The sequence below is a fragment of the Spermophilus citellus genome, assembly GCF_964194105.1.
Source record: "Spermophilus citellus genome assembly, chromosome: 9".
In the NCBI taxonomy this organism is placed as follows: Eukaryota; Metazoa; Chordata; class Mammalia; order Rodentia; family Sciuridae; genus Spermophilus; species Spermophilus citellus.
In genome coordinates, this window is record NC_138191.1 from 119,259,906 (window position 1) to 119,287,365 (window position 27,460).

The 27,460-nt window shown below is 43.3% G+C and overlaps 1 protein-coding gene across 6 annotated transcripts in view; it reads left to right on the top strand.

The window, feature by feature from the left end:
• The window catches only part of PTAFR (platelet activating factor receptor), a 28,498-nt gene extending 14,138 nt beyond the window's left edge, over positions 1 to 14,360 (top strand). For 3 of the 6 annotated variants that reach the window (XM_081307855.1, XM_081307857.1, XM_081307852.1), the window contains one exon: positions 12,588 to 14,360. In XM_081307855.1, the coding sequence (XP_081163981.1) occupies positions 12,634 to 13,662 (1,029 nt within the window). In that variant the 5' untranslated portion in view covers positions 12,588 to 12,633 and the 3' untranslated portion in view covers positions 13,663 to 14,360. Of the gene's footprint in view, positions 1 to 834; positions 1,100 to 10,132; positions 10,211 to 12,587 lie in introns of all 6 variants that reach the window. The other 3 variants (XM_081307856.1, XM_081307853.1, XM_081307854.1) reach the window with 3 other exon arrangements.
• The last annotated feature ends 13,100 nt before the right edge of the window (positions 14,361 to 27,460 follow it).

Genomic DNA, 27,460 nt, shown 5'->3' on the forward strand with positions numbered 1-27,460 from the left:
TATGGGTATCTGGTTGTGAGGGCCAGATAGGGAGTTGGGTCTGGTTTTTGTCCATGGTGCATGAAGTGGTGCCTACAGGTGGGACTGGTATTGCTCTGACAGGTCCCAGAAGCAGGATTGCCAACAAAGCCAGCTGAAAGGGTGGTATGTCTGTGTGTCTTCAGTCAAGGGGGAATATGGAGCCAGACACGTGTGTGTGTGTGTGTGTGTGTGTCTGTGTCTGTGTGTTTGTGTGTGTGTCTGTGTATGGGGGGAAGGGGAGAGAGAGAGACAGAGAGAGAGAAAGAATGAATACGTGAGAAGGACCCCACTCAGCTGTTCTTCCCCTCCCTCTTAGTTTTCAAAAGGGGGATCCTTAGGGCCCAGGTTTGAAGCTGAGCTCAGGTGGCTGATGACAGAAATGTGCAGTGCCCTTTCTGGTTTAAAAAGTCTATTTCAATTTTCCAAGTGCTTTACTGTTTACCAAACTTTCTGTCACCCCAACCCCCAATAATCTTACTTCCTTTTTACAGCAATGCATCAAGGTAGTCAGGGAACCCCATTTTGCAGATAAAAGTCCCAAGGCTCAGAGCTGGCAAGAGACTTACTTGAGGTTGTATATGACACTGTTGAGACCAGAGACCCAAATCCTCAATTCCAATTGCGGTGCTTTCTCTCCATCCACCCCTGGCTTCTTCCAAAAGAGACATAAATAGCTTGGTATACAGCTGATTTGCTTATTAACACATGTTTCTGAGAACAGTAGGTAAGAGAGTGTCTGGCTGTTAAGCAAATTGCTTCATTTGGCTGTCATAACTACCCTGTGAAGAAGGTTTTTTTGTCATCATTTTGTAGATGAAGAAAGTTGGGAGAACCTCAACCAGGAAAGAAGAGAGCTGAGAGCAGACTCTTCAGGGACAGTGATTGTACTCCATGTCCTCCCCTGGGCTAGGCCCTGGACTGGCCCTGAGGGCACCAGCAAAACCCAGGACTTCCAGGCTGGGAAGAAGTGCTTGCAATTCCGGATATAACAAAAGCCAGTACCCTGTGCTTGGGAGGCCCAGGGATGGAGGCATCTCCTCACTCCCTCTTCCCTGCCCAGGTTATTCCAGGAAGCAAGGTGAGGGAGAGTGACTCACAGACAGATACCACCTGGGTATCTGGAGCAGGAGAGAACCTGGTTAGGCTCTAGGTCCCCCAATTCTATGGGGATTTCCTAGACCAGTTGAGTGGAGGCTGAGTCACATCAGTGTAATATGCATACCTGGTGTCAAGGTGGGGTCTCCAGGGAGGAGAATTGGAAATGGTCTTCTGTTGCCTTTCATTTCTTTTCATAATGTTCTGTATATTTCAGTGTATAAGGCTTCAGTCCTTGACTAAGCCTATTCCTGAGTATTTAATTTTATTTTTGCAGCACGGGGGATTGAACCCAGGGTGCTCTACCACTGAGCTACATCCCAGCCTTTTTATCTTCTATTTTGTGACAGGGTCTGACTAAGTTGGGGAGACTGGCCTTGAACTTGCCATCCTCCTGCCTCAGTCTCATTATACGTATGCACCACTAGGCCTTGCTCTATAGGGATTGAACCCAAAGGGCCTCAAACCACTGAGCAACATTCCCCAGCCCAATCCCCTCCCCCCCCTTTTTTTTAAAAAGACAGGATTTCGCTAAATTGCTTAGGGTCTTCCTAAATGGCTGAGGCTGGCTTTGAGTTTATAATCCTCCTGCCTCAACTTCTCAAGTTGCTGGGATTACAGGCATGTGCCATAGCACCCAGCTTGGGTTATTTTTAATACTATTGTAAATGGAATTTTATTTTTAAATGAATTCTTTCTTTTTTTGGGGGGTGGTAGTGCTGGGGATCCTGGGGATCCAACCCAGGGCCTTGTGCATGTGAAGCAAGTGCTGTACCATTGAGATACATCCCCAGCCCCTAATTCTCCTTTTTTAAAGGTCCATTTTCAAATCTTCATTTTGCCAATGAGGAAATGGAGACTCAGGGTCACAGAATGAGTTTACTGTTTGAAGAAGAATTTGATCCCAGCTCTGATGCAAGGCAAGAGTCAGGTGGATACAGAGCAGAGCCTGTCTTTGCCTTTATCCCTTTCTGACTTCAGGTTATAAAGGTAAAATCAAGGTCCCAGATCAAAGGCATCTCTTTCTGGGGCTTTACAGCATCTGGAACTTCTATTCTTGGGCCACAGGACAAGCCTATAAGTGAAGGAGTTGCCAAAGAGCTGTTGGCTTCTAGCAGGGACCACACCTTGGCCTAGGAGAGTCAAGATGGTCTTTGGAGTTCAAAATCCCTAGGTGTGGTGACACATCCCTGTAATCCCAGCTACTTGGGAGGTTGAGGCAGGAGGATCACAAGTTCAAGGCCAGCCTCAACAATTTAGTGAGACCCTGTCCCAATATAAAAAATAAAAAAGACTGGGGATGTAGCTCAGTGGTAGAGTCTTGCATAGCATGCACAAGACCCTGGGCTCCATCTCCAGTACCAACATTAAAAAAAAAAAATATATATATATATATATTATAATATAATATAAATAATAATAATATAATATAAATATAATATATATAATATATATAAAATAAAAAAGATGTCCAGTCTGTCACTCTCTGTGACTATGCAAAAGTCTATTTTCTTCTCTAACCTCACTTTTTTTCCCCTGGAAAAATAGGCATTTTATTTGAAAAAAATGGATGTAAAACCATCTTGCAAAGCTGATTTGAGCTGGAAATATGATTATGAGTAAGAAATGTCTACATTTCACTGGTAAATGGTACTCAGTGCCTTGAGTTGACTCAGGTTCCCCTTCAACCACATACTCCCTACAGAGCAAGAGATTCTTGAATACAAGTGGGTATGCCCATAGGGAACCTGTATGTGTCCCCCAGCCCCAGCTTCTAGCTCAAACTCAACTGGTAAATGCACTCTCAGGCCTGCAGGGCTGTAAGGATTTGCTATATAAGGAATGTAGATGAATTTGGATATATCTGTCTTATAGCTTATACATATTTAGACATTTCTATTCTTGACCTCAACTGTCCCCAATGTTAGGGGCTGGCCTGAATGGTGAATCCAACTTCTAGACTCACAGTCTACACTGTGGAATTAACCAGCACATATTTTCTTCTGCCCAGTTCCTGATGGTCTCTCATGTTTGACCGTCCATTAGTGGATGGGAGCCCCTTCTCCAGGTTCATAGGTGCTGGGAATGTTTCCATTGAAGATGGAGGCTGAACGCTGTGCAGGGAAGAAGGTGGGAGATCCGGATGACAGAATTAGAATTCTTCTGTCTCTATGAATATTTATGGCCTCCCTGTCCCACCCCCAGCTGAGGACAGGGCTTGGGCTAGCTGCCCAGCTTTGATCCATCAGGGAACTGTGCCCATGTGTTAAATTGAGTGGTCCGAGCCACCTCTCCCTCCAAATGCTTGTCTTCTTCCTGAGCTTTTGAAAGCTTTGTTGGCATTAGCTGGAGGCTCTATCTGGAGCTGGTGGGAGAGCCAGTATGTGGGTCAGAGTTCCTGGGTCAGTGGTTAACCAAAGTCTCCCCTGGCTCCAAGCTGTTGGGCCAATGAGGAGAGGAAGACCTGGTTATTTGGGGCCCAGGTCCTGTTCTAGTCACTTTGCATTCATCTTTGGAATCATTTTTAGGTTGGTTGGATTTTTTTTTTTTTTTTGGGTGGGGAGTAACCAGGGATTGAACTCAGGGGCACTCAACCACTGAGCCACATCCCCAGCCTTATTTTGTATTTTATTTAGAGACAGGGTTTCACTGAGTTGCTTAGTGACTCACCATTGCTGAGGTTGGCTTTGAATTTGTGATCCCCCTGCCTCAACCTCCCGAGCTACTAGGATTACAGGTGTGAGCCACTGCTCCTGGAGGTTGGTTGTTTTTTTGTGGTACTGGGGATTGAACTCAGGGCCTCACACATATGGAACCATTTAACGAATTATAAGATTTTACCAGTGAAAAGATGGAGTTCACTTGCCTGGGATCCCGTAGCAAGTAAATGGTGATCCAGGAAGAAACCCTGGTCTTTCTGCCTCCAGAGCTTTGTTTTTCCCATCCCACCCACCCAGCGTGTACCTGCCCCAGAGGGACTGTGTCAGGATCCCTGGAATAGTAGTTGGAGGCTTAGTCTTTCCCTCTGTCCCTTCCTTCCTTCATTCCTTCCTCCTTCTTTCCCTAGTGCCTGACACTGGGGATAAGGGGATGAAAAAGATTAGTCCCTGCTCTCAATAAGTTTCCATTCTGGTGAGGAAATAGTCACAGAAGTCAATATTTAAAATGTATTGTGTCAGGGGCTGTGCTGAACAGTGCGCCCAGTGCCAGTGTCCTAGACAAGGAGGCAACTCCATTTTGCCTGTGGCAATCAGGGAAGGCATCCCAGAGGAAGCACTCTTGGCTTGTTTGTTTGCAGGACTCGAGATCAAACCCAGGGCATGTGCAAGTGAGGCAAACGTTCTCCTGAGCTACATCCCCAGCCCTTTTATTTTTTATTTTTTTATTTTTGAGGCAGAATCTTACTAATTTGCTGAGGGTCCTGCTAAATTGGCTAGGCTGACCTTGAACTTGTGATCCTCCTGCCTCAGTCTCCCAAGTCCCTGGGATTATAAGCATGTGCTACCTCATCTGGTAGAAGCACTCTAGATTAGGTCAGAGAAGGTAAGATTTTTCTAGGTAGACCAATAGGCAAAGGGCATTCTCAGTGAGGGTACAGCTTGTGCAAAGGCATAAAACAGAAGGATTTTTTAGGGAAGTAGCAAAGAAGTTCAGCACAGCTAGGGTAGAGTATGAGTAGTAAGGAATTGTGGGAGATGAGATGGGAGCGAAGCTTGGACTTATTCTGGGTAATGGGGAGCCATGGACAGTGTTAGATCAAACAAGTCTCTAGCTGGTCTGTGTTGAGCAAATTATCTCTCAGACTTTGGTGTGTATATGAATCACTTGGGAATCTTGTTAAAATACAGATTCTTAAATAGCAGATCTGGGTGGGGCATGAGTTCTGCAATTCTAACATGCTGTTGCTGGTCCAAGGACTGCTATTTAGGTAAAAAAGTGGTAGAGGGCTCGCTCTACTCACTCAGGCAGCTGCTCTGGGAGTACAGGTAATCCTGTGGGTTGCTCAATGGACAAATATTTCCCAAATTCCTACTCTGGCAAAGCTCTTATTGAGTGCTGGGGATGGAGAGAGGAATTGGAAATGCCACTCTCTGGTTCATGCCACCACAATCTCTTACCTCCAAAACAGTCTGTCTTTCTGTTTCCACTCTTGCCTCCTGCCCTCTATTCTCTGCCCAGCAGCTAATGCCAGGCAAATTGTGTGACTTCTCTGTTTAATAACACTCCAGAAACTCTGAGATGATCACAGGACAAGATGCAAACTGGGCCTAGGCCTGTTGCCGTCTGATCACATTTCAGCATTCCCATTTCTCACTGCTTTTTGCACATCCTTTCTCCTGGAATATCCTTCTTCCAGATTGCCCTCTGACTTATTCCTTCTCGCTTTTTAAATTTCAGCCCAGGGAAAGTACAGGCTTTGCAGATCCTTAAAGCATACAAAATTTGTGGGGGAACTCTATGAAGAAAAGATATCAAATACGTTATTATATATAGGACTGAGGAGGGGTCCTGGAAACTTCAGGGCCACAGACTTCATGGTAAATCTCTCTCTGGTTTCTTTTATGTTACCTTCTCTGAGCAGCCTTTCCTGACCACTCTATTTAAAGCAGTTCTCTGCCTGGTGTGGTAGTGCACACCTGCTATGCCAGCTACTCAAGAGGCTGAGGCAGGAGGATGACAAGTTTGAGACCAGCCTGAGCAACGTAGGGAGACCCTGTCTCAAAAAGGGTTGGGGATGTAGCTCAGTGGTAGAGCACTCCTGAAAGCTGCCCTCTTCCCAATCTTCATCATGTCACCATTTAAAAATTTTTTCTTTATTGAATTCATCACAATTTGAAATTATTTCTTTATCTCTCTACCTTTTAAAAGTTATTAATTAATTAATTTATTATTTTAGTACTAGGGATAGCAACAAGGACGTCCCACATGCTAGGCAAATGCTCTACCACTGAACCACACCCTCAGCTCTTTTTACATATTTTTAGTTTACTCCCCCAAGTAGAGAATAAACTCCTGAGAGCAGAAACCTCATCTATTTCATTCCTGCAGTCTATTCCCAGAGTAGTGCCCTCACCCAGCAGGATGTCAATAACTGTGAGGTGAATGAACGAACTTGGTCTCTGCTTCTGGAAGGCAGAGAGGACACATGCAGGCAATTTCAATAAGATTAAAAAGCCATGAGTGAAGGAAACCCAAAGGCCTGGGGGTGGGGACATGGATGTAGGAGGCAGGGAGAATGAGGAAAAATGATCTGGAGGAATTGAGGTTTGAACAATCTTAGGCTGTTCCATAGTCAGCCAGGCAAAGAGAAGGAGGGAGGGATGTTCTAGGCAGACAAATAGCAAGAATAAAAGCACACAGGTGTGAGCCCCAACCCCAGAGGAGACACACTGGTTACATTTTGGATGACTTCAAAGTTCTATTGATCAACAAGGTGCAACTAGGCACTAAGGGAGGAAAGACCAAGGGAGAAGGAGTCACATGGGGCCTAGGAACCTGGGATCGAAGGGAAGGCAGCAGAAATGGGATGAGCCAGGGTGATGGGTCCTGTGGGCACCAAGGGCAATAGCTTTGGGAAAGCCAGGGTTCTACCAAGGACCCCCACACTGATTCTGGCCCTGTAATTGGAAGGAAGAAGCCCATCTCTCCTGGCCTCCTGTGGGGGCCATGTGGACTGGGGAGGCTCCACAGTGAGACAAACCCGAGTGTCCACTCTTCAAGGTGGGGTTTCTGGGAAGCCGATTTTGAGCTGGAGGTTGGCATATAGGCCCATATTTCCTGGAGTAGGCAAATACCAGGTTGTATATAATTTTATCAATGAATACTTCAGTATGTGTATCAAATGCACAAGGAGTTAAAAAGTAATTATAACCTCACTATCATATCTAACATAATTAACATAAATATTTTTTGGGGTGGTGCTGGGAATTGAACCCAGGATCTCACTCAGGTTAGCCACATCTCAGCCCTGGTGCTAATTTCTTTTTCTTTTTCTGGCAGTACTGAGGATGAACCCAGGGGTACTGTACCACCAAACTGTATCTCCATCCCCTTTAATAATTTCATTTTAAGACAGGGTCTTGTTAAATTACTGAGGCTGGTCTTGAACTGGCGATCCTCCTGCCTCAGCCTTCTGAATTGCTGGGATTGCAGGTGTGCACCACAATACCCAGCTAATATCTTAATTCTAATATTTATTTAGTTTGTTCTTTAGTTTCCCAATTGTCTAAAAAACAGGGTTTTTTTTTTTTTTCAATTGGTTTATTTGAATCAGGATCCAAACAAGGTCCATACCCAGCATTTGGTTACTCAACTGAACTTCACAAATGAGAATTTGACATTCCCCTTGTTCTCTTCTCACTCACTCCTCAGCTCAGCCTTAGAAGCTGCTCTCTGATCACACAAGATGGATTTCTATATTGCCACATTCAGTGTTTGGTGTTTTTTTTTTGTTGTTGTTTGTTTGTTTATTGGTCTCCCTGTGGCTTTCCACATTGTTGACCACTTGATCTTATGCTTTTGAAATTTTCTTCATGGTAGATCTGGTTCTCTTCCAACCTCTCCAACCTACCTCTGCTGTCTCCATAGGTTTCTCTGCCTTTGATTCCTTTGATGTTCGGCTCTTAGGAGTTTAAACTTGATCTTCCTAAATGTTTCAGAGGCACCCCAAATGTGATGTCTTAAATGAATTCATTCTCCTCACCCCTCTATGCTATTCCTTCTCAGTATCATCTCCATGGAGACAGACCACCAGAGCCCCAGTCATCTGGCCCAGAAACCTAGCAGTTCTCCTTGATTACTCCCTTTCTCTCAATCAATATCCTATTTGTCACCATGTCTGTCCATCAAATTTCCCAAATAAATCTCACAACTATCCATTTCTGTCTATTCACTCTGCCAGAACCAGGCCTCTGGCTCTCCAGATAATTGTGGCTGACTATGTGTTGTCTCCCTGCCCCTCATCTGCAGCCCTTGAAGTTTATATTTTATATAGCTGAGATGTCAAAGCCATTTTCCCCAAACTCAGGTCCAGCCTTTTCTCTTCCTTACTCAGAATCCTTCAGTGATTCCACATTTTCTGCAGAATAGAGTACAGATGGCCCTTGGTTTACACTGGCTCAATTTAAGATTTTTTCAGCCTTGAAATGGTGCAAAATTGATGTGTATTCAGTAGAAAACATACTTCAGATTTTGAATTTAAGTGAAGACAGGATCACAATTAATGCCAGGGAAAAGGGAGAATCAGTAATACTCATTTTGATTTTAAAAAATATTGCATTAAAGTATTATTTCCCAGCTGGGCACAATGGTGCATACCTATAATCTCAGCTACTCAGGAGGCTGAGGCAGGAGGATCACAAGTTCAAGGCTAGCCTGGGTAATTTAGTGAGCTCCTGTCTCAAAATAAAAAAGGGTTGGGAAAAATAAAATAAAATAAAATAAAATAAAAGGGTTGGGGATGTAGCTCAGTGGTAGAGTGCCCAGCACTAAAAAAAACATTTTTTTTCCTCTTGATTACTGAAGTTTTAGTGCTCTGCTTTGCACTTTGTACCCAGTAAGTGCTTTACTTGCCTTACCCTCACCCTGGCCCTGAGGCGTGGGCAGGCCTGGCACAGTGGGCAAGACACATGATGTCCTAAAAATATTTCCAGAAATAGTTGCCCTCACCCTATTGAGCCAGAGCCCAAAGAAGAAGGAAAATCCAAAGAAGAGGAAGGCACTTCCTGTGTGAGTTGGGGGAAAGGGACATGACTTCTCCAAAGAACTAGAGTAAGCGCCTTGCCCTGTGGCTTCCCTCACCCTGACGTCCCTCAAGGCTGACCATCTGTGCGTCCTGCACAGTATGAGAGTCCCAGGTGAGGGCTTAAAGGAAAGGGGGGCTGAGACTGTGGAGCAGCAATATTCAAATCTCTCAGCAATCATTTTTTTTTTTTGAGGGTACCAGGGACTCAGAAGCACTCAACCACTGAGCACATCCCAGCCCTATTTTGTATTTTATTTAGAGACAGGGTCTCACTGAGTTGCTTAGCGCCTCACTGTTGCTGAGGCTGGCTTTGAACTTTTGATTTTCCTGCCTCAGCCTCTTGAGCCACAGGAATTACAGGCAAGCACCACCTTGCCTGGCTCTCTCAGGAGTCTTTTCTATCCTTAAAAAAATTATTAAAGGCACACTGGGAATGTAGCTCAGTGGTAGAACACTCGCCTAGCTTGGGTCAGACCTGGATCCAATACCCAGTAACACAGGTAGACATGCATGCACACACATACCCACACCCGTGCACACGACATGAGAAAAAAATTATTGAGAGCCCCCAGAAAGTTTTGGTTTATATAGAGTATATCCATCAATATTTACTATATTCAAAACGAAAGCTAAGACATTCTAAACATTTTCATTTTTAAATTTAGAAACCTATTATGGGGCTGGGGTTTTGGCTCAGCGGTAGAGTGCTCGCCTAGCACTTGTGAGACCTGGGTTCGACCCTCAGCACCACATATATTTATTTTTTTCTTTTTTGTGGTGCTGGGGATTGAACCCAGGGCCTTGTGTATGCAAGGCAATCACTCTACCAACTGAGCTATATCCCCAGCCTCTCAACACCACATATAAATAAATAAAATAAAGATATTGTGTCCACTACAACTAAAAAATATTTTAAAAAATTAAAAATCCATGAATAAATTCCTTCCATATTAACATAACTTTTTTTTGAAAAATAACTAGATTTTCTAAAACAAACAATTTAAGGAGAGGAGTGGCATTGATTTATATTTTTTATAAGCCTCTTTAGAATCGGGCTTAACGAAGACAGCTGGATCCTCATATCTGCTTCTACATTCTGTCTGTTGAGATGTGTTGTTTGGGTTGAAGTACATGAAGAAATCTGCCCTCATATAACTGTGCACTGTGCACTTCTTTTCTCCTGCCCCTGTACTAGGGATTTAATCCAGGGACAATTTACCCGCTGAGCTATATCCCCAGCCATTTTTAAGTTTAATTTAATTTTTTCTTTAGCAGGATCTTGCTAAGTTGATGAGGCTGGTCTTGAATTTGTGATCTTCCTGCCAGTCTACCAAATCACTAGGTTTATAGGTGAGTGTCACTACTGCACCTGGCACAAATGGTAATTTCTTAAAGATTAGTTATAATGTAGGACGTGAATCATATTCATGAACTTTTATTTATTTACATATATTTTTTGTAGTAAGGATTGAATCCAGGGGGACTCTACCACTGAGCTATATCCCCATCCCCTTTTTATTTTTTATTTTTTGAGACTGGTTTCTCTAAATTGCCCAGGCTGGCCTCAAACTTGCAATCCTCCTGTTTCAGCCTCAGGAGCCACTGGGATTACAGGTATGCACAATTGTGCCCAGCTGTAACCTTTTTGAAACCCTTTACACTATAGTATATTGGTTTATCTTGCAATTTGAATGGATCTTTAATCCACACAGAATTTTATGCAGAAAATATTGGCTCAGTGATTTACGCAGGTCTTCTAATGTCAGCCTTTCATTATATAATATAAAAATTGCATTTGTTAATATTTCCAGCAATCTTGGAAAATTCTTTTTATTTTATTTTTTGGTGCTAGGTATTGAACCCATAGGCTCATGTAATTCATGGGCTTGTGCTCTACCGTTGAATTATACCCCAGGTAGAAAATTCTTTAAGTATTAGAAAGCTGGGAAGCTCAAGCTGGTAGATACAAAAAATTCCTATTATTCCTTGAACACTCAAATTTCACCACTGACAACTAATCCTATCATTTGAGGTGACAGGCTTCCTTCATTTATATATGAGAAAATGTCTGCCAATTCTCCACATCTGAAAAGCCATAGTTTGTCAGTCATTTTGAAGGGCGACCCATGAAGAACGTTCAGTTCACAGCTCAAACAATCAGAGAAGTGCTGTTTGCTGACCATCATTTTGTTTCCATTTGCTATAGAAGTCTTTCATGTGTGTTTCTCATTTTACACACAGAATATTAAAGATGTATACTAAAGTTGACCAAAATAAGAACTTTCCTCACTTTATGAAGGACACTCAATTAATCTATTTATTTATTTTGTGGTACTAGTGATCGAACCCAGGGCCTTGCAAAGGCTAGGCAAGGGTTCTGCTAATGAGCTACACCCACAGCCCTTTTTATTTTTTATTTTGAGATGGGGTCTTGCTAATTTGTCCAGGCTGGCTTTGAACTCGTCATCCTCCTGTCTCAGACTTGAAAGTAGCTGGAATTACAGGCTGTGCCACCATGCCTGGCTATGAAGGAAATTTTAAAGTCAAATTAACTTTTTATTTATTTTTTCAATTATTTTTACACTGCCAGTCCATGGCTGTGAAGAATACAATGACTCCTAGTACGGTTTGGTCTCACTTCCTTGCTTTGTGCTAAGGAGCCAGCAGTTTTGCTTACCATTGCTTTTGCACGATTAGTATAAATGTCAACACAGTGGAAAGGAAAATAATGCTTTGGTATTATTGTGAAAATAGTTTTCTCCTGCATTCTTATCCTCCATCCCTAATTCTATGGCCTGCCCTTTGAGAACTATCATCCTGGATCTTTGAGATCAGATGGCAAGACTACCTTGGGGAAAGGAAAAGATCCCAGGAGAGTAGAAGCTAGCAATTTTGCTGCAGGGGAAGCAACATAAAATGTACCCTCTGCCAAGCATGGTGGCATACACCCATAGTGCTATATACTTGGGAGGTCTCAAAATTTTAATTTCAAATTCTGTCTATAGAAAAATATTCATATTTTATCAGAAAAAATTAAATTTTTTTGTGATATGGATTTTTATGGATTTTATGACTGGAAATAGATTCATAAAAACATTATTTTATGTAGAAAGAAAAGAATGCTGCCAATTATTTGGAAGATGACATTAATTTTAGAATTTAAAAATATGCAAAATTGGAATATGTAAATTTATTAGTCTGCTATAACAAAATACTTGAGACTGGGCAATTTGTAAAGAGCAGAAACTTATTTCTCTTGGGTCTGGAAGCTGGAAGTTCAAGGTCAAGATTCTATATATTCAACCAGAAAAATGAGAAGTTACATTCCATTTATGTATGATGTGTCAAAATGCACTCTACTGTCATGTACAACTAATTAGAATAAAAAATAAATGAAAAAAAAAGATTCTGTGTGTTGAGTTGTGGTGTCTGTTTCCAAGATGGCGTCTTGAACACTGTATCATGGTAGAAGGGATGGAAATGTCAAGAAAGATTGTACCCTTCAACCTTAAACCCTTTCATAAGGGTGCTTATCTTATCCATGAGGGCTCCACCTTTGTCACCTCCCAAAGGCTAGACCTCCTAATGTTATTGGGGATGAAGTTTCAACATAAATTTTGGAGGGGACACTATTGTTTCAAACCACAGCAGGGAGTCTTGGAGTTGATGAAATAGGATAGACTTTTCTTGGTTCTTTATTAACCAGTACCTTTGTATGGTCTTTCAGGCACACCCGGGACCCTATGATCAGCTGACCCTTTCAGCCTACAGCAATGGAGCCAAATGGCTCCTCCCGTGTGGATTCCGAGTTTCGATACATTCTCTTCCCAATTATTTACAGCATCATCTTTGTGGTAGGGGTCATTGCCAATGGCTATGTGCTATGGGTCTTTGCCCACTTGTATCCTTCCAAGAAACTAAATGAGATAAAGATCTTCATGTTAAACCTCACTGTGGCTGACCTGCTTTTCCTGATCACCCTGCCACTGTGGATCATCTATTACTACAACCAGGGCAACTGGATTCTACCCAAATTTCTGTGCAATGTGGCTGGCTGCCTCTTCTTCATCAACACCTACTGCTCCGTGGCCTTCCTTGGAGTCATCACTTATAACCGCTTCCAGGCAGTCACACGGCCCATCAGGACTGCTCAGGCCACCACCCGCAAACGTGGCATCTATTTGTCCCTGGTTATTTGGGTGTTCATTGTGGCCGCTGCATCCTACTTCCTTATCTTGGACTCCACCAACATAGTGACGCATAAGGCCGGCTCGGGCAACATCACCCGTTGCTTTGAGCATTATGAGAAGGGCAGCGTGCCTGTCCTTGTCATCCACATCTTCATCGTGTTCAGCTTCTTCCTGGTCTTCCTCATTATCCTCTTCTGCAACCTGGTCATTATCCGCACGCTCCTCCTGCAGCCGGTGCAGCAGAAGCACAATGCACAAGTGAAGCGCCGGGCGCTGTGGATGGTCTGCGCGGTCTTGGCGGTGTTCGTCATCTGCTTCGTGCCCCACCACGTGGTGCAGCTGCCCTGGACCCTGGCTGAATTGGGCTACCAGGACAGCTACTTCCACCAGGCTATTAACGATGCACATCAGGTCACCCTCTGCCTCCTTAGCACCAACTGTGTCTTAGACCCTGTCATCTACTGCTTCCTCACCAAGAAGTTCCGCAAACACCTCACTGAAAAGTTTTACAATATACGCAGCAGCCGGAAATGCTCCCGGGTCACCACTGACACAGGCACCGATGTGGTCATGCCAATCAACCAGATCCCTGTGGATTCTCTCAAAAATTAGTCCTTGCTTGTTGGGGTCAGGCCCCAAATCTTCTCTTTCATCCATATCCTGGATTGAGCTGGAGGAAGAAGGGATATTTGCTGTGGTCACCTACTCCCTGGCAGTGGTAACTTATTAAGCTTGGAGGCAACCTCACTCAAGCAGGGATGAGAGCAGCAAGGGACTGCTGGAAAAGCCAGAGCTAGAATGAGCCCCTCATATGCTTTTGGGCACATACTATGCTAACTTTGGCTGATGAACTTATCCTGAGCCCCTAAGTCTGATGGGTCTAGGAGCCAGGTTCTGACTTTGGAGGTAGAGTCAGAGCCACCCAGTACTCCCCCCAGGGGTTCAGTACTCCCCCCTAAAGCTCTGGGCAGTGACTCCCAAGTGCTAAAGATGAAAACAGGTATTTGGGAAAGAGATTTGCTGTGTGGAAGAATCTTTGGGGCAGAGTTTGATGTAGGATGGTGCCTCCTCTTTCCACCCACAGGTACAAGGCCTTTGTGACATTTCTCAGGGGAAGTGGCTCAGTGGAATCTTCTGATTCACACAGCAGCCTGTCCCAATGGCAACCAAAGAAGATAAAACATGAACAATAAAAAACTAGAATGGGAGCCTGTTTCCTGAGGCATATGTATCTCTCTGCAAAGGCCTCACCTCGGGCCTCATTCAGCTCTGAGTGAGGGGGAGAAAGATGGCCACCCCAGCCATCTTTCTTTCTTTCTTTTTTTTTTTTTTTAGAGAGAGAGTGAGAGAGGAGAGAGAGAGAGAGAGAGAGAGAGAGAGAGAGAGAATTTTTAATATTTATTTTTTAGTTCTCGGTGGACACAACATCTTTTGTTGGTATGTGGTGCTGAGGATCGAACCCAGGCCGCACGCATGCCAGGCGAGCGCGCTACCATGAGCCACATCCCCAGCCCCCCAGCCATCTTTCTGTCTTAGCAACTCCTAGGCCTGGCCATGAGTTCACAGCCAGCTTCAGCAAAAGTGAGATGCTAAGCAACTCAGTGAGACCCTGTCTCTAAATAAAACACAAAATAGGGCTGGGGATGTGGCTCAGTATCAAGTGCCCCTGAGTTCAATCCCCAGTACCCCCCCCCCCAAAGTCCCCCAAACAGCCCCTAATTAAATACCTTCTGTGGAGCAGCCACCCACACAAAATTTGGATTTGTCCAGGTCAGGGCACCTTGATGTCCAGAGGCTTCAATTTGAAACAGGCACTTAGGCTAGGAAGAGCCAGAGGTTTCTGCATGGAAGGAGCCTGCTTGGTCTCTGGGAGGACCCTCCCAATCAAGTCTCCAGGAGGTGGAAGGGACGATTATAGTCCTAAGGTCTGGCAGGGGTCAGATTCTCTTGAGGATCTCTGGATACCTATTTATGATTTTTGGCAAGTGTATTTAAAAGAGACTCAAATCTTACCCTGAGACAAGTACCTGTTGTGTGAGCCTGTTAGCCTTAGATTCAAGGGATTGAAGGAGGCTTCTCTGGATTTTTAGAGCCTTGTACTCCTTCTAAGAAATCTTCATTCTTTGAAGCCAGTGTTCCCATGAAGCTGGGACTCTTGTTTCTGCTTTGCTAGGCAAGCAGTGGCTTGCTGATCTTGATAAATGTCTCCCATTTGGTCAGTAACCTGTTTTGGGGACAGTAGCTATGGGCTGGACCCTAGCTGATGGTGACCAGGTGGTTAGAGCAGTGTATTTGAACTATGGTATCACATAGAACTATGGTAACACATATTTGAACTATGGTATCACATATCACATAGACAGTTTTGGCTTTTCACTTCCTGCCAAGGGACCAGGAACTCACTTTTCTACCTCTTCATTGTTACCTGTGGAGTAAACCCTACCTCGATGGGTTTTGAGCAGTGAGTGTTAAGGCAGACACCCCTTGATCAGGGTGACTGCTTAAAACAGAGTCACCCCTTTTCTGAGAACTTGACCCCCTCAGTCTTCCAGTTGGAGCTGAAAGGATGAGAGGTGGGCACTAGATTCAGGGATGCTGTTTCAAGCTTTGCAAGAAGACATGCAAACCTTGGAGCTGTGAATTTGTCTGTGTGTTCGTCTGTGGATGTAGGGGCTGGGGTGGCCACTGTGTGAGTGTAGTAGAGAAAATGGCTCTGCCCAAGAGAAGATGTGCAGAGAGAAACCACAGGAGCCTGAAGAGAAGAGGGGACAGCGCTTCCAGGGGCCTGCTGGTTATCCTCTGTACTCCTTCCTTTGTGTCCTATGAAATTCCCTTGTCAGGATACCTTTTCTTATCTTGCTTAATCTAATCTGAATAGGGTCTGTTACTTGCAACCAAAAAAGTCCCAAATGAAGTAAGTGTTTATTGCCACTGCACAGTATTTCCTGAATGTCAGTCATTTGCATATCTTCTTGTGATGTTTGCAGTATGGCTGTATCATCTGGATGTTTACTTAATAAATATTTTCCTGCAGTCAATTTTTAGAACTTATGTTTATTGAAAAGAAAAAAATTAATATTGAAAATGAAAACTAAATGCCACCAGCCACAAGTAGAAGGTAAATGTGAGCATGAAAACATAACTAGGAAACATGTTTCTCTGTGTTCTATCTGAAGTTACCACATATGCCCCAGTGACTTGTATAGCATACCTCAGGGAACCCTGCTGTCGTGTGGATAGTGCCCAGGATCTGCATTTAGTAATTGCTCAATAAAAAACAACTGATATTCATAACATGGTAACTTATGATTACCCCATTGCTTCTCCCAGGATGTTGTCCAATACACAGATGAGGATCTTATGTCCACCCTGGGGCCAGGGTCTTAGAAGGAGTATACAGTTGCCCCTCTGTATCTATCAGTTCCACATGCCCAGATTTAACCAACTACAGATTGAAAAATATTTGGAAACAAAATTGCATCTGTACTGAACATGTACAGTAAAACAACTTTTTGGGGGGAAGGGATGGGTAATAGGGTTTGAACTCAGGGTTTGAACACCTCAACCACAGAGTCACATCCCCAGTCCTATTTTTTGTACTTTATTTAGAGACAGGGTCTTCACTGAAGTGTTAGCCTCTCATTTTTTGCTGAGGCTGGCTTTGAAATCACAGTCCTCCTGTCTCATCTTACCGAGCCAATGGGATTACAGGCGTGCACCACTGCGCCAGGCTAAAATAACTATTTAATATACCGTTTACATTGTATTTGGTATTATAAGTGATCTAGAGTGACTTAAAACATGTGGGAAGGTGTGCAGAGATTATATGCAACAACTATATTATTTTATTTGAGGTATTTGAACGTCTGTGTATTGGGGTATCTGTGGGGGTCCTGGAATCAATCTCCTTTGGACACTGTGGAATGACTGTAGTAGGTTGTAGCTGTGCCCCAGCCCAGATCTCACCACCCCAGGACAGCCACACTTACTCATCCTGTAGTCTTTGCCTGGTTGTGACCTCAGGCATCTTTTTTTTTTTTTTTTTTTTAGAGAGAGTGATAGAGGGAGAGAGAGAGAGAGAATTTTTTTTAAGAGAGAGTGAGAGAGGAGAGAGAATTTTTTTTTTTTAATATTTATTTTTTAGTTCTCGGCGGACGCAACATCTTTGTTGGTATGTGGTGCTGAGGATCGAACCCGGGCCGCACGCATGCCAGACGAGCGCGCTACCGCTTGAGCCACATCCCCAGCCCAGGCATCTTTTCTTTGTGACATCCTAGAACACCTCCAAAGGGCAGGCTTCCCAAATTCCTCCAGGCAACATTTTAGAGCTGGGAAGACCCAACTTTATAGACCTTAATTATCATGATTATTGAGGTCAATCCATTTTAATGTTTGTCATCCCTATCTTGTGGTGCAGGAACTAGATTTTAATCATCTATGTATCCAGTTTCTCACACCTGCCTGTCTCCAAAAAGTGTGACTTCCCCAGGGTGTAGAGTAAACACATGCATGCACTTCAAGTGGGTTTAAAGAGACTCTGTGGGAACAAATGGGGAAGAAATTTAATATATGTTCCAAAGTCCATATTTTAATGGACAATGTGGAGGATTCTCAGAGGATCAGAACAGTTTAGAGCTGGGGGGGAGTCTAACTCCTTCGTTTTGCAGGGGGAATAAAGGACTCAGAGGGGCTAAGTTATCACAGAAGTTACATAGCATGGAACTGCAGCAAAAACAGGGCTGGCTGTTCACTTGTATCTCTTTCTTCTTGCAGTGGTGTCAGAGGTGCTGGGAAAAGCTGAGTTATAATTCTTTTTATGAAACGTCACCAATTAGGATTTCCAAGATGCCCTGTGAGTCAGGAAAGGCTCACCCTACAATTCACACACCATCCCCTACCTATCTCATCCTTTGACCCAAGAAACCAGTGTGATCTCAGTTGGTGAACTGTTGGCTCACACAGACCTGGCTTCATCAGGATGAATTACAGACACTAGTGTAGTAAGTGCAGGTCATGGTGACTAGAACTGGGTGTGTTTATACCATATTTTTACTCATCTATGTTAAATCCGTGCTCAAGACCTAAGGCTGCAAAGAGATACAACAAAACCCTCTTGTAAAGCACCTGGTTTTGTACAGAGTATATATTTCTGTAGAACAAATCATGATCCTCCTGACATCCTGCCAGTGAGCCATCCTACCACCACCCATCCATCCATCCATCCATCCATCCATCCATGCATCCATCCATCCGGTACCCAGCAAACACCTGTGGAGTCCCTTTTACAGGTTTGTTTTTGCAGTTCTGGGAATCAAACCCAGGACCTTGCACATGCTAGACAAGCACTCTACCACTGAGTTACACCCTCAGCCCACTTTTTAAATTTAACTTTATTTTATTAAATAAAATAAAACAGGGTCTCGCCAAGTTGTCCAATCTGGACTCAAACTTGTGATCTTCTTTCCTCAGCCTCCTGAGCAGCTGGAATTACTGATGTGTACCACCATCAGTTTTTTTTTTAATCTGTTCTCTCACTGAAACCTTATACCTTCCCTGAAAGATAGGTGGTTTTATCAACATTAAAGAATAAAATGAACAAGGACCCAAGTTGACTGCATAAGACACAGTGGCTACCTCCCGGGTGTGCAGAAGGGAGGGGGCCTATTTTTTTCCACTGAGCCCCAGATATTTGCTTGCCTCTTTCACATATCCTGTCTCACTGAGCATTTACTGAATAGTTATTTTTATGCCCATTTTACATATGGGTAAAATTAGGCTCAGAGATTGGTAAAGGTAAAAAAGCTGGTAAGTAGCAGAATAATATTGAAACCTAGATCTTCCTCAGAAAGTAGTGTCCCTTCTCACCTCCCCTCTTGACCATGTGATGTAATCCTCATCCAGTTCCTCTAGATAGGTTGGTGGGTGCTGGGGCAGGAATCTACAGAACGGCAGCTAGTGGGGGCCTCTATCTTGCTAATTCTGGCTTCCACTTTGAGGTCTCTTGCGCTCCTCATGCAAGCTGAAGTCCCCCAGGGACTCTTCCATAGTTACATGAAGGTTTCTCTTTCCTTGTGTCCCTCCCTACACTTGGCATTCTCCAACTTTCAAACTGCAGGTGGGTGTGAAGTTAAATCCAAATTTCAGTTTGAATTTCTCTCAGATGACTAAAGAGTAAACAGGTATTCACAAGTCATTTGAACTGGAATTGAATTAATTCTGACTCTAAAGCCTGTGCAGTGTCACAGAGTGGTCAAATACAATGGCCTCTGGGGCTCAGGGTCAGGGTTCCATTTCTGGCTTGTCTATGATTTAGGGTAAGCTATGAAACCTCTCTGGGCCTATTTCTTTTTCTGTAATATGGGAATAATTACCCTGTTTACATAATAAATGGTTTTGTGAAATTAGAATTGCCCAGGACAATGTGTGGCCCAGAATAAAAATAGTAAACATTGTACCTATCCTAATGGATTGTGTGTTCTCCACACAGCCTCCCTTTTTACTCCAGTTCATAAACCCAGGGCCCTGCTTCTTTTTGCCAAGTTAATATTGTGTAACCCTGTACTTTCCTTAGAATGTGAAACTGTAGATAGGAACAGAGTGTGACTAGTCAGGCTTTCCTTTTATTTGACATCCCAGGTCATTCTACATACATTCAGAGAGTGTTTTAAGAAGTCACAATTGCCACATGTATGAATCAGGGGATTGTGATCTTTGAATGGAAAAGATGAATTAGTTCCTTTTTTTTTGGTGCTGGGGATTGAATCCAGATGCATTTTACCATTGAGCTACACCCCCAGTCTTTCGAAGTTACTGAGGCTGTCCTTGAACTTGTGACCCTCCTGCCTCAACCTCATAGGTCACTGGGATTACAGGCATATGCCACCATGTTTGGATGAATAAGTTCCTTGAAAGGGAGGATAGAGCATCAGAAAACATTATCGACAGAGTGAAAAGGCAACCCCCATGGAATGGGAGAAAATATTCGCACATTACATATCTGATAAAGAATTGGCGGCGAAGGGAGTGCATCACCCCAGTGCACCGTGTCACTGTGCGGGAGAAAGACGAGGTGAAACAGCTGAAGGCTATCTTGTTGGGAATTTCCAGTGAAATTGAGGTGCTCCAGAATCTAGTGGATGGATTTCCATCCCGCGAGGTTTGGCTGCGGGGGCTCAGACGCGGGCGATTTCTCCGCACGGAGGGTCGCGCCCCGCAGCTGGAGTCTGCAGTGCGCGCTGGGAAGCGGCGAGGTGCCGGAGCGGGGGTGCAGCGATGTGGATTCTGGGGGCTCCTGCCAGTGGTGCAATGGCCGTGCTTAGTGCGGAGTTCCGGCTTTGAGACAGAGGAGAGAAGCGGTCCAGTTCGGTTCTCGACACTGGTCGGACCACGGAGGAGGACAGCAGCCGCCATCTTGGAGAGCTGATGTAATCATCCCTGTTTTCTACTGATCTCAGCTCATTCAGCTATGGAACAGGTGATTTCAGGCTGGTATTTGCCTGTGACTCGCAGACAGATCGCTCAGGCTCGGGGCTGGAGAACCAGTGGAGAATACTCCTAGGGGCTCGCTCCTGGCAAGGCGTGCGCCGGGCTCTGAGCAGCCGGATTCTGGTTCCCGGGGCTGCTTTGGCCCAGGGCTGGGGAACCTGCGGAGACTGCGTGTTGAGGCCAGCTCCAAGTGGAGCATGCACTGAGCTCGGGGCGGCTGTGTTCTGACTCCCGGAACAGTTTTGGCCCGGGGCTGGGGAGCCCGTGGGGACTGCGTCTTTGAGCCTGCTCCCAGCGGAGCATGCACCAAGCTCGGAGAGCTTGGAGCGGATGGGCTCTGGCTCCCGGAGTTGCTTTGGCCTGGGGCAGGGGAACCCGCGGGGGGTCGCTCCTTGGAGCCTGCTCCTAGCGGAGCGTGAGCCAGGATTGGAGAGGCCGGGTTCTGGCTCCTGAAGCTGCTTTGGCCCAGGGCTGGGGAACCTGCAGTGACTGCTTCTTGGTCCGGGTCCTGCTGGGTGCTGTGGGGGCCAGGGGGGCAGAGTGGAGCTGCCGCCTGCGCCCAGAGCAGGCCAAGTGACCCGCCGGCGTGGTATCACGACACCCCAACTGCAGCTGGGGCCGAAGAGAGTAGCCGCCCATGCCTAGAACAGGACCAGCGACCCGATGGCGTGGTAGCCAAGTCACCCCATTTGGAGTAGGGGCTGTACAGAGCTGCCGTCTGAGCCTGCAAGGTAGGCAGACCTGCGATCCACTGGCAGGACAGGCCTGGTAGCCTGCCAGCGTGGTGGACACGTAGCACCGAGGCAGTCACGTCACACTGGTTGGAGTGGGGGTGGAGCAGAGCCGCTGCCCGTGTCCGGAAAAGGCCCAGCGACCCGTTGGAGAGGCAGTCAGGTACCCGCATTGGGAGTGGGGGCTGAGAAGAACTGCCGCCCGAGCCCGCAAGGTAGGCAGACCTGTGACCCACCGGCGGAACAGGCCTAGAGGCCTGCCAGCGTGGTAGACACGTCACACCAATTGGAGTGAGGGCAGAGCAGAGCCGCCACCTGCGCCTGCAGGGTGGGCAGACCTGCGACCGACCAGAGTGGTAGACAGATCACCCTAATTAGAGGAGGAACACAGCCACTACCCGCCCTGCAAGGGAGATTTCCCAACTATACAAGAGCAATATAAATACATAGGGGGAAAATTTCAAAAACACAACAGTTTCACCAAGCAGAAAGAAACGCGAGCAGTATGAAAAGACAAGGAAAGAAAGGACCACAAGCAATGCAGGTCAACTCAACTTTAGAAGAGGTAATAGCTGCAACAGATGGAATGTCAGAAAAAGAGTTCAGGATATACATGCTTCAGATGATCTGGAGTCTCAAGGAAGACATGAGACAGCAAAATCAGACAATGAAAGATCACTTTGACAAGGAACTACATAAACAAATCCAGGAAATAAAAGATCAATTACACAGGGAGATAGACGTAATAAAAAACAAACAAATAGAAATCCTAGAAATGCAGGAAGCAATAAACCAACTTAAAAACTCAATTGAGAATACTACCAGCAGAGTAGATCACTTAGAAGATAGAACATCAGACAATGAAGACAAAGTATTTCAACTTGAAAAGAACATAGACAGCTCAGCAAGACTGCTAAGAAACCATGAGCAGAACATCCAAGAAATATGGGACAACATTAAAAGACCAAACTTAAGAGTCATTGGGATACAGGAGGGCACAGAGCTCCAAACCAAAGGGATAAACAATCTATTCAATGAAATAATACGAGAAAACTTCCCAGACTTGAAGAATGAGACAGAATCCCAAATCCTAGAAGCCTATAGGACGCCGAATGTGCAAAATCATAAGAGATCCACACCTAGACACATTATAATGAAGATGCCCAACATACAGAATAAGGAGAGAATTTTAAAAGCTACAAGAGAAAGGAAGCAGATTACATTTAGGGGTAAACCAATCAGGATAACAGCTGATCTCTCAACACAGACTCTGAAAGCTAGAAGATCCTGGAATAACATATTTCAAACACTGAAAGAAAATGGGTTCCAACCAAGAATCGTGTATCTGGCGAAATTAAGCTTCAGGATGGAAGATGAAATTAAAACCTTCCACGATAAACAAAAGTTAAAAGAATTCGCAGCTAGAAAACCATCTCTTCAAAAAATCCTTGGCAAAACATTACAGGAAGAGGAAATGGAAAATAACAATGAAAACCAACAGTGGGAGGTAGGACAGTAAAGGGGGGAAAGTAATCAAAGAGGAAAACAAATCAGGTTTAGTAACATTAATAAACAAATATGGCTGGAAGAACAAACCATATCTCAATAATAACCCTAAATGTTAATGGCTTAAACTCACCAATTAAGAGACACAGGCTAGTTGAATGGATCACAAAACAAGACCCAACAATATGCTGCCTACAGGAGACGCATTTGATAGGAAAAGATATACATAGACTGAAGGTGAAAGGTTGGGAAAAATCATACCACTCATATGGACTGTGGAAACAAGCAGGAGTGTCCATACTCATATCTAATAAAATAGATTTCAAGCCAAAGTTAATCAAAAGGGATAAAGAGGGACACTGCATAATGCTCAAGGGAACCATACACCAACAAGACATAACAATCATAAATATATATGCCCCAAACAATGGTGCAGCTATGTTCGTCAAGCAAACTCTTCTCAAGTTCAAGAGTCTAATAGACCACCATACAATAATCATGGGAGACTTCAACACACCTCTCTCACCACTGGACAGATCTTCCAAACAAAAGTTAAATAAGGAAACTATAGAACTCAATAACACAATTAACAACATAGACTTAATTGACATATATAGAATATACCACCCAACATCAAGCAGTTACACTTTTTTCTCAGCAGCACATGGATCCTTCTCAAAAATAGATCATATATTATGTCACAGGGCAACTCTTAGACAATATAAAGGAGTAGAGATAATACCATGCATCCTATCTGATCATAATGGAATGAAACTGAAAATCAATGATAAAAGAAGGAAGGAAAAATCATGCATCACTTGGAGAATGAACAATAGGTTACTGAATGATCAATGGGTTACAAAAGACATAAAGGAGGAAATTAAAAACTTCTTAGAGTTAAATGAAAACACAGACACAACATATCGGAATCTATGGGACACACTGAAAGCAGTTCTAAGAGGAAAATTCATTGCTTGGAGTTCATTCCTTAAAAAAAGAAAAAACCAACAAATAAATGATCTCATACTTCATCTCAAAATCCTAGAAAAAGAAGAGCAAAACAACAGCAAAAGAAGTAGAAGGCAAGAAATAATTAAAATCAGAGCTGAAATTAATGAAATTGAAACAAAAGAAACAATTGAAAAAATTGACAAAACTAAAAGTTGGTTCTTTGAAAAAATAAACAAAATCGACAGACCCTTAGCCATGCTAACGAAGAGAAGAAGAGAGAGAACCCAAATTACTAGCATACAGGATGAAAAAGGCAATATCACAACAGACACTTCAGAAATACAGAAGATAATCAGAAATTACTTTGAATCCTTATACTCCAATAAAATAGAAGATAGTGAAGGCATCGATAAATTTCTTAAGTCATATAATCTGCCCAGATTGAGTCACGAGGATATAGACAACCTAAACAGACCAATAACAATAGAGGAAATAGAAAAAACCCACCCAGGACCGGATGGGTATACAGCAGAGTTTTACAAAACCTTTAAAGAGGAACTAACACCAATACTTTTCAAGCTATTTCAGGAAATAGAAAAAGAGGGAGAACTTCCAAATACATTCTACGAGGCCAACATCACCCTGATGCCTAAACCAGACAAAGACACTTCAAAGAAAGAAAACTACAGACCAATATCTCTAATGAACCTAGATGCAAAAATCCTCAATAAAATTCTGGCGAATCGGATTCAAAAACATATCAAAAAAATTATACACCATGATCAAGTAGGATTCATCCCTGGGATGCAAGCCTGGTTCAATATACGGAAATCAATAAATGTTATTCACCACATCAATAGACTTAAAAATAAGAACCATATGATCATCTCGATAGATGCAGAAAAAGCATTCGACAAAGTACAGCATCCCTTTATGTTCAAAACTCTAGAAAAATTAGGGATAACAGGATCATACCTCAACATTGTAAAAGCAATCTATGATAAGCCACAGGCCAGCATCATTCTGAATGGAGAAAAATTGAAGGCATTCCCTCTAAGATCTGGTACAAGACAGGGATGCCCTCTCTTACCACTTCTGTTCAACATAGTCCTCGAAACACTGGCCAGAGCAATTAGACAGACGAAAGAAATTAAAGGCATAAAAATAGGAAAAGAAGAACTTAAATTATCACTATTTGCAGATGACATGATTCTATACCTAGCAGACCCAAAAGGGTCTACAAAGAAACTATTAGAGCTAATAAATGAATTCAGCAAAGTGGCAGGATATAAAATCAACACGCATAAATCAAATGCATTCCTGTATATCAGCAACAAATCCTCTGAAACGGAAATGAGGACAACTACTCCATTCACAATATCCCCCCAAAAAATAAAATACTTGGGAATCAACCTAACAAAAGAGGTGAAAGACTTATACAATGAAAACTACAGAACCCTAAAGAGAGATATAGAAGAAGACCTTAGAAGATGGAAAAATATACCCTGTTCATGGATAGGCAGAACTAACATCATCAAAATGGCGATATTACCAAAAGTTCTCTATAAGTTCAATGCAATGCCAATCAAAATCCCAACAGCATTTCTTGTAGAAATAGATAAAACAATCATGAAATTCATATGGAATAATAAAAGACCCAGAATAGCAAAAACAATGCTAAGCAGGAAGTGTGAATCAGGCGGTATAGCGATACCAGACTTCAAACTATACTACAGAGCAATAGTAACAAAAACAGCATGGTACTGGTACCAAAACAGGCGGGTGGACCAATGGTACAGAATAGAGGACACAGTAACCAATCCACAAAACTACAACTATCTTATATTTGATAAAGGGGCTAAAAGCATGCAATGGAGGAAGGATAGCATCTTCAACAAATGGTGCTGGGAAAACTGGAAATCCATTTGCATCAAAATGAAACTGAATCCCTTTCTCTCGCCATGCACAAAAGTTAACTCAAAATGGATCAAGGAGCTTGATATTAAATCAGAGACACGGCGTCTGATAGAAGAAAAAGTTGGCTATGATCTACATACTGTGGGGTCAGGCTCCAAATTCCTCAATAGGACACCCATAGCGCAAGAGTTAACAAATAGAATCAACAAATGGGACTTACTCAAACTAAAAAGTTTTTTCTCAGCAAAAGAAACAATAAGAGAGGTAAACAGGGAGCCTACATCCTGGGAACAAATCTTTACTCCACACACTTCAGATAGAGCCCTAATATCCAGAGTATACAAAGAACTCAAAAAATTAGACAATAAGATAACAAATAACCCAATCAACAAATGGGCCAAGGACCTGAACAGACACTTCTCAGAGGAGGACATACAATCAATTAATAAGTACATGAAAAAATGCTCACCATCGCTAGCAGTCAGAGAAATGCAAATCAAAACCACCCTAAGATACCATCTCACTCCAGTAAGATTGGCAGCCATTATGAAGTCCAACAACAACAAGTGCTGGAGAGGATGCGGGGAAAAGGGTACACTTGTTCATTGTTGGTGGGACTGCAAATTGGTGTAGCCAATTTGGAAAGCAGTATGGAGATTTCTTGGAAAGCTGGGAATGGAACCACCATTTGACCCAGCTATTCCCCTTCTCGCTCTATTCCCTAAAGACCTAATAAGAGCATGCTACAGGGACACTGCTACATCGATGTTCATAGCAGCACAATTCACGATAGCAAGATTGTGGAACCAACCTAGATGCCCTTCAATAGATGAATGGATAAAAAAATGTGGCATTTATACACAATGGAGTATTACTCTGCATTAAAAAATGACAAAATCATAGAATTTGGAGGGAAATGGATGGCATTAGAGCAGATTATGCTAAGTGAAGCTAGCCAATCCTTAAAAAATAAATGCCAAATGACTGCTTTGATATAAGGGGAGTAACCAAGGACAGAGTAGGGACGAAGAGCTTGAGAAGAAGATTAACATTAAACAGGGATGAGAGGTGGGAGGGAAAGGGAGTGAGAAGGGAAATCGCATGGAAATGGAAGGTGATCCTCAGGGTTTTACAAAATTACATATAAGAGGAAATGAGGGGTAAGAGAAGAATAATACAAGTGGAAGAAATGATTAACAGTAGAGGGGGTAGAGAGAGAAAAGGGGAGGGGAGGGGAGGGAAGGGGAGGGGGGATAGTAGAGAATAGGATAGACAGCAGAATACATCAGACACTAGAATGGCAATATGTAAATCAATGGAAGTGTAACTGATGTGATACAATCTGTATACGGGGTAAAAATGGGAGTTCATAACCCACTTGAATCAAACTGTGAAATATGATATATTAAGAACTATGTATGTGTAACGGACGTGATTCTGCAATCTGCATTTGGGGTAAAATTGGGGGTTCATAACCCACTTCAATCTAATGTATGAAATATGATATGTCAAGAGCTTTATAATGTTGTGAACAACCAATAAAAATAAATAAAAAAAGAACTATGTAATGTTTTGAACGACCAACAATAAAAAAAAAAGAATAAATAAATAAATAAATAAATAATTGATATCTAGGGGGCTGGGATTGTGGCTCAGCAAAGAGCTCTCACCTAGCGTGGGCTGGACCCGGGTTCAATCCTCAGCACCACATAAAAATAAAGGCATTGTGTTGTGTCCATCTACACCTAAAAAATAAATATTAGAAAAAAAAGAATTGATATCTAGAATATATGGAAAACTCCTACAACTTAATAAAAAAC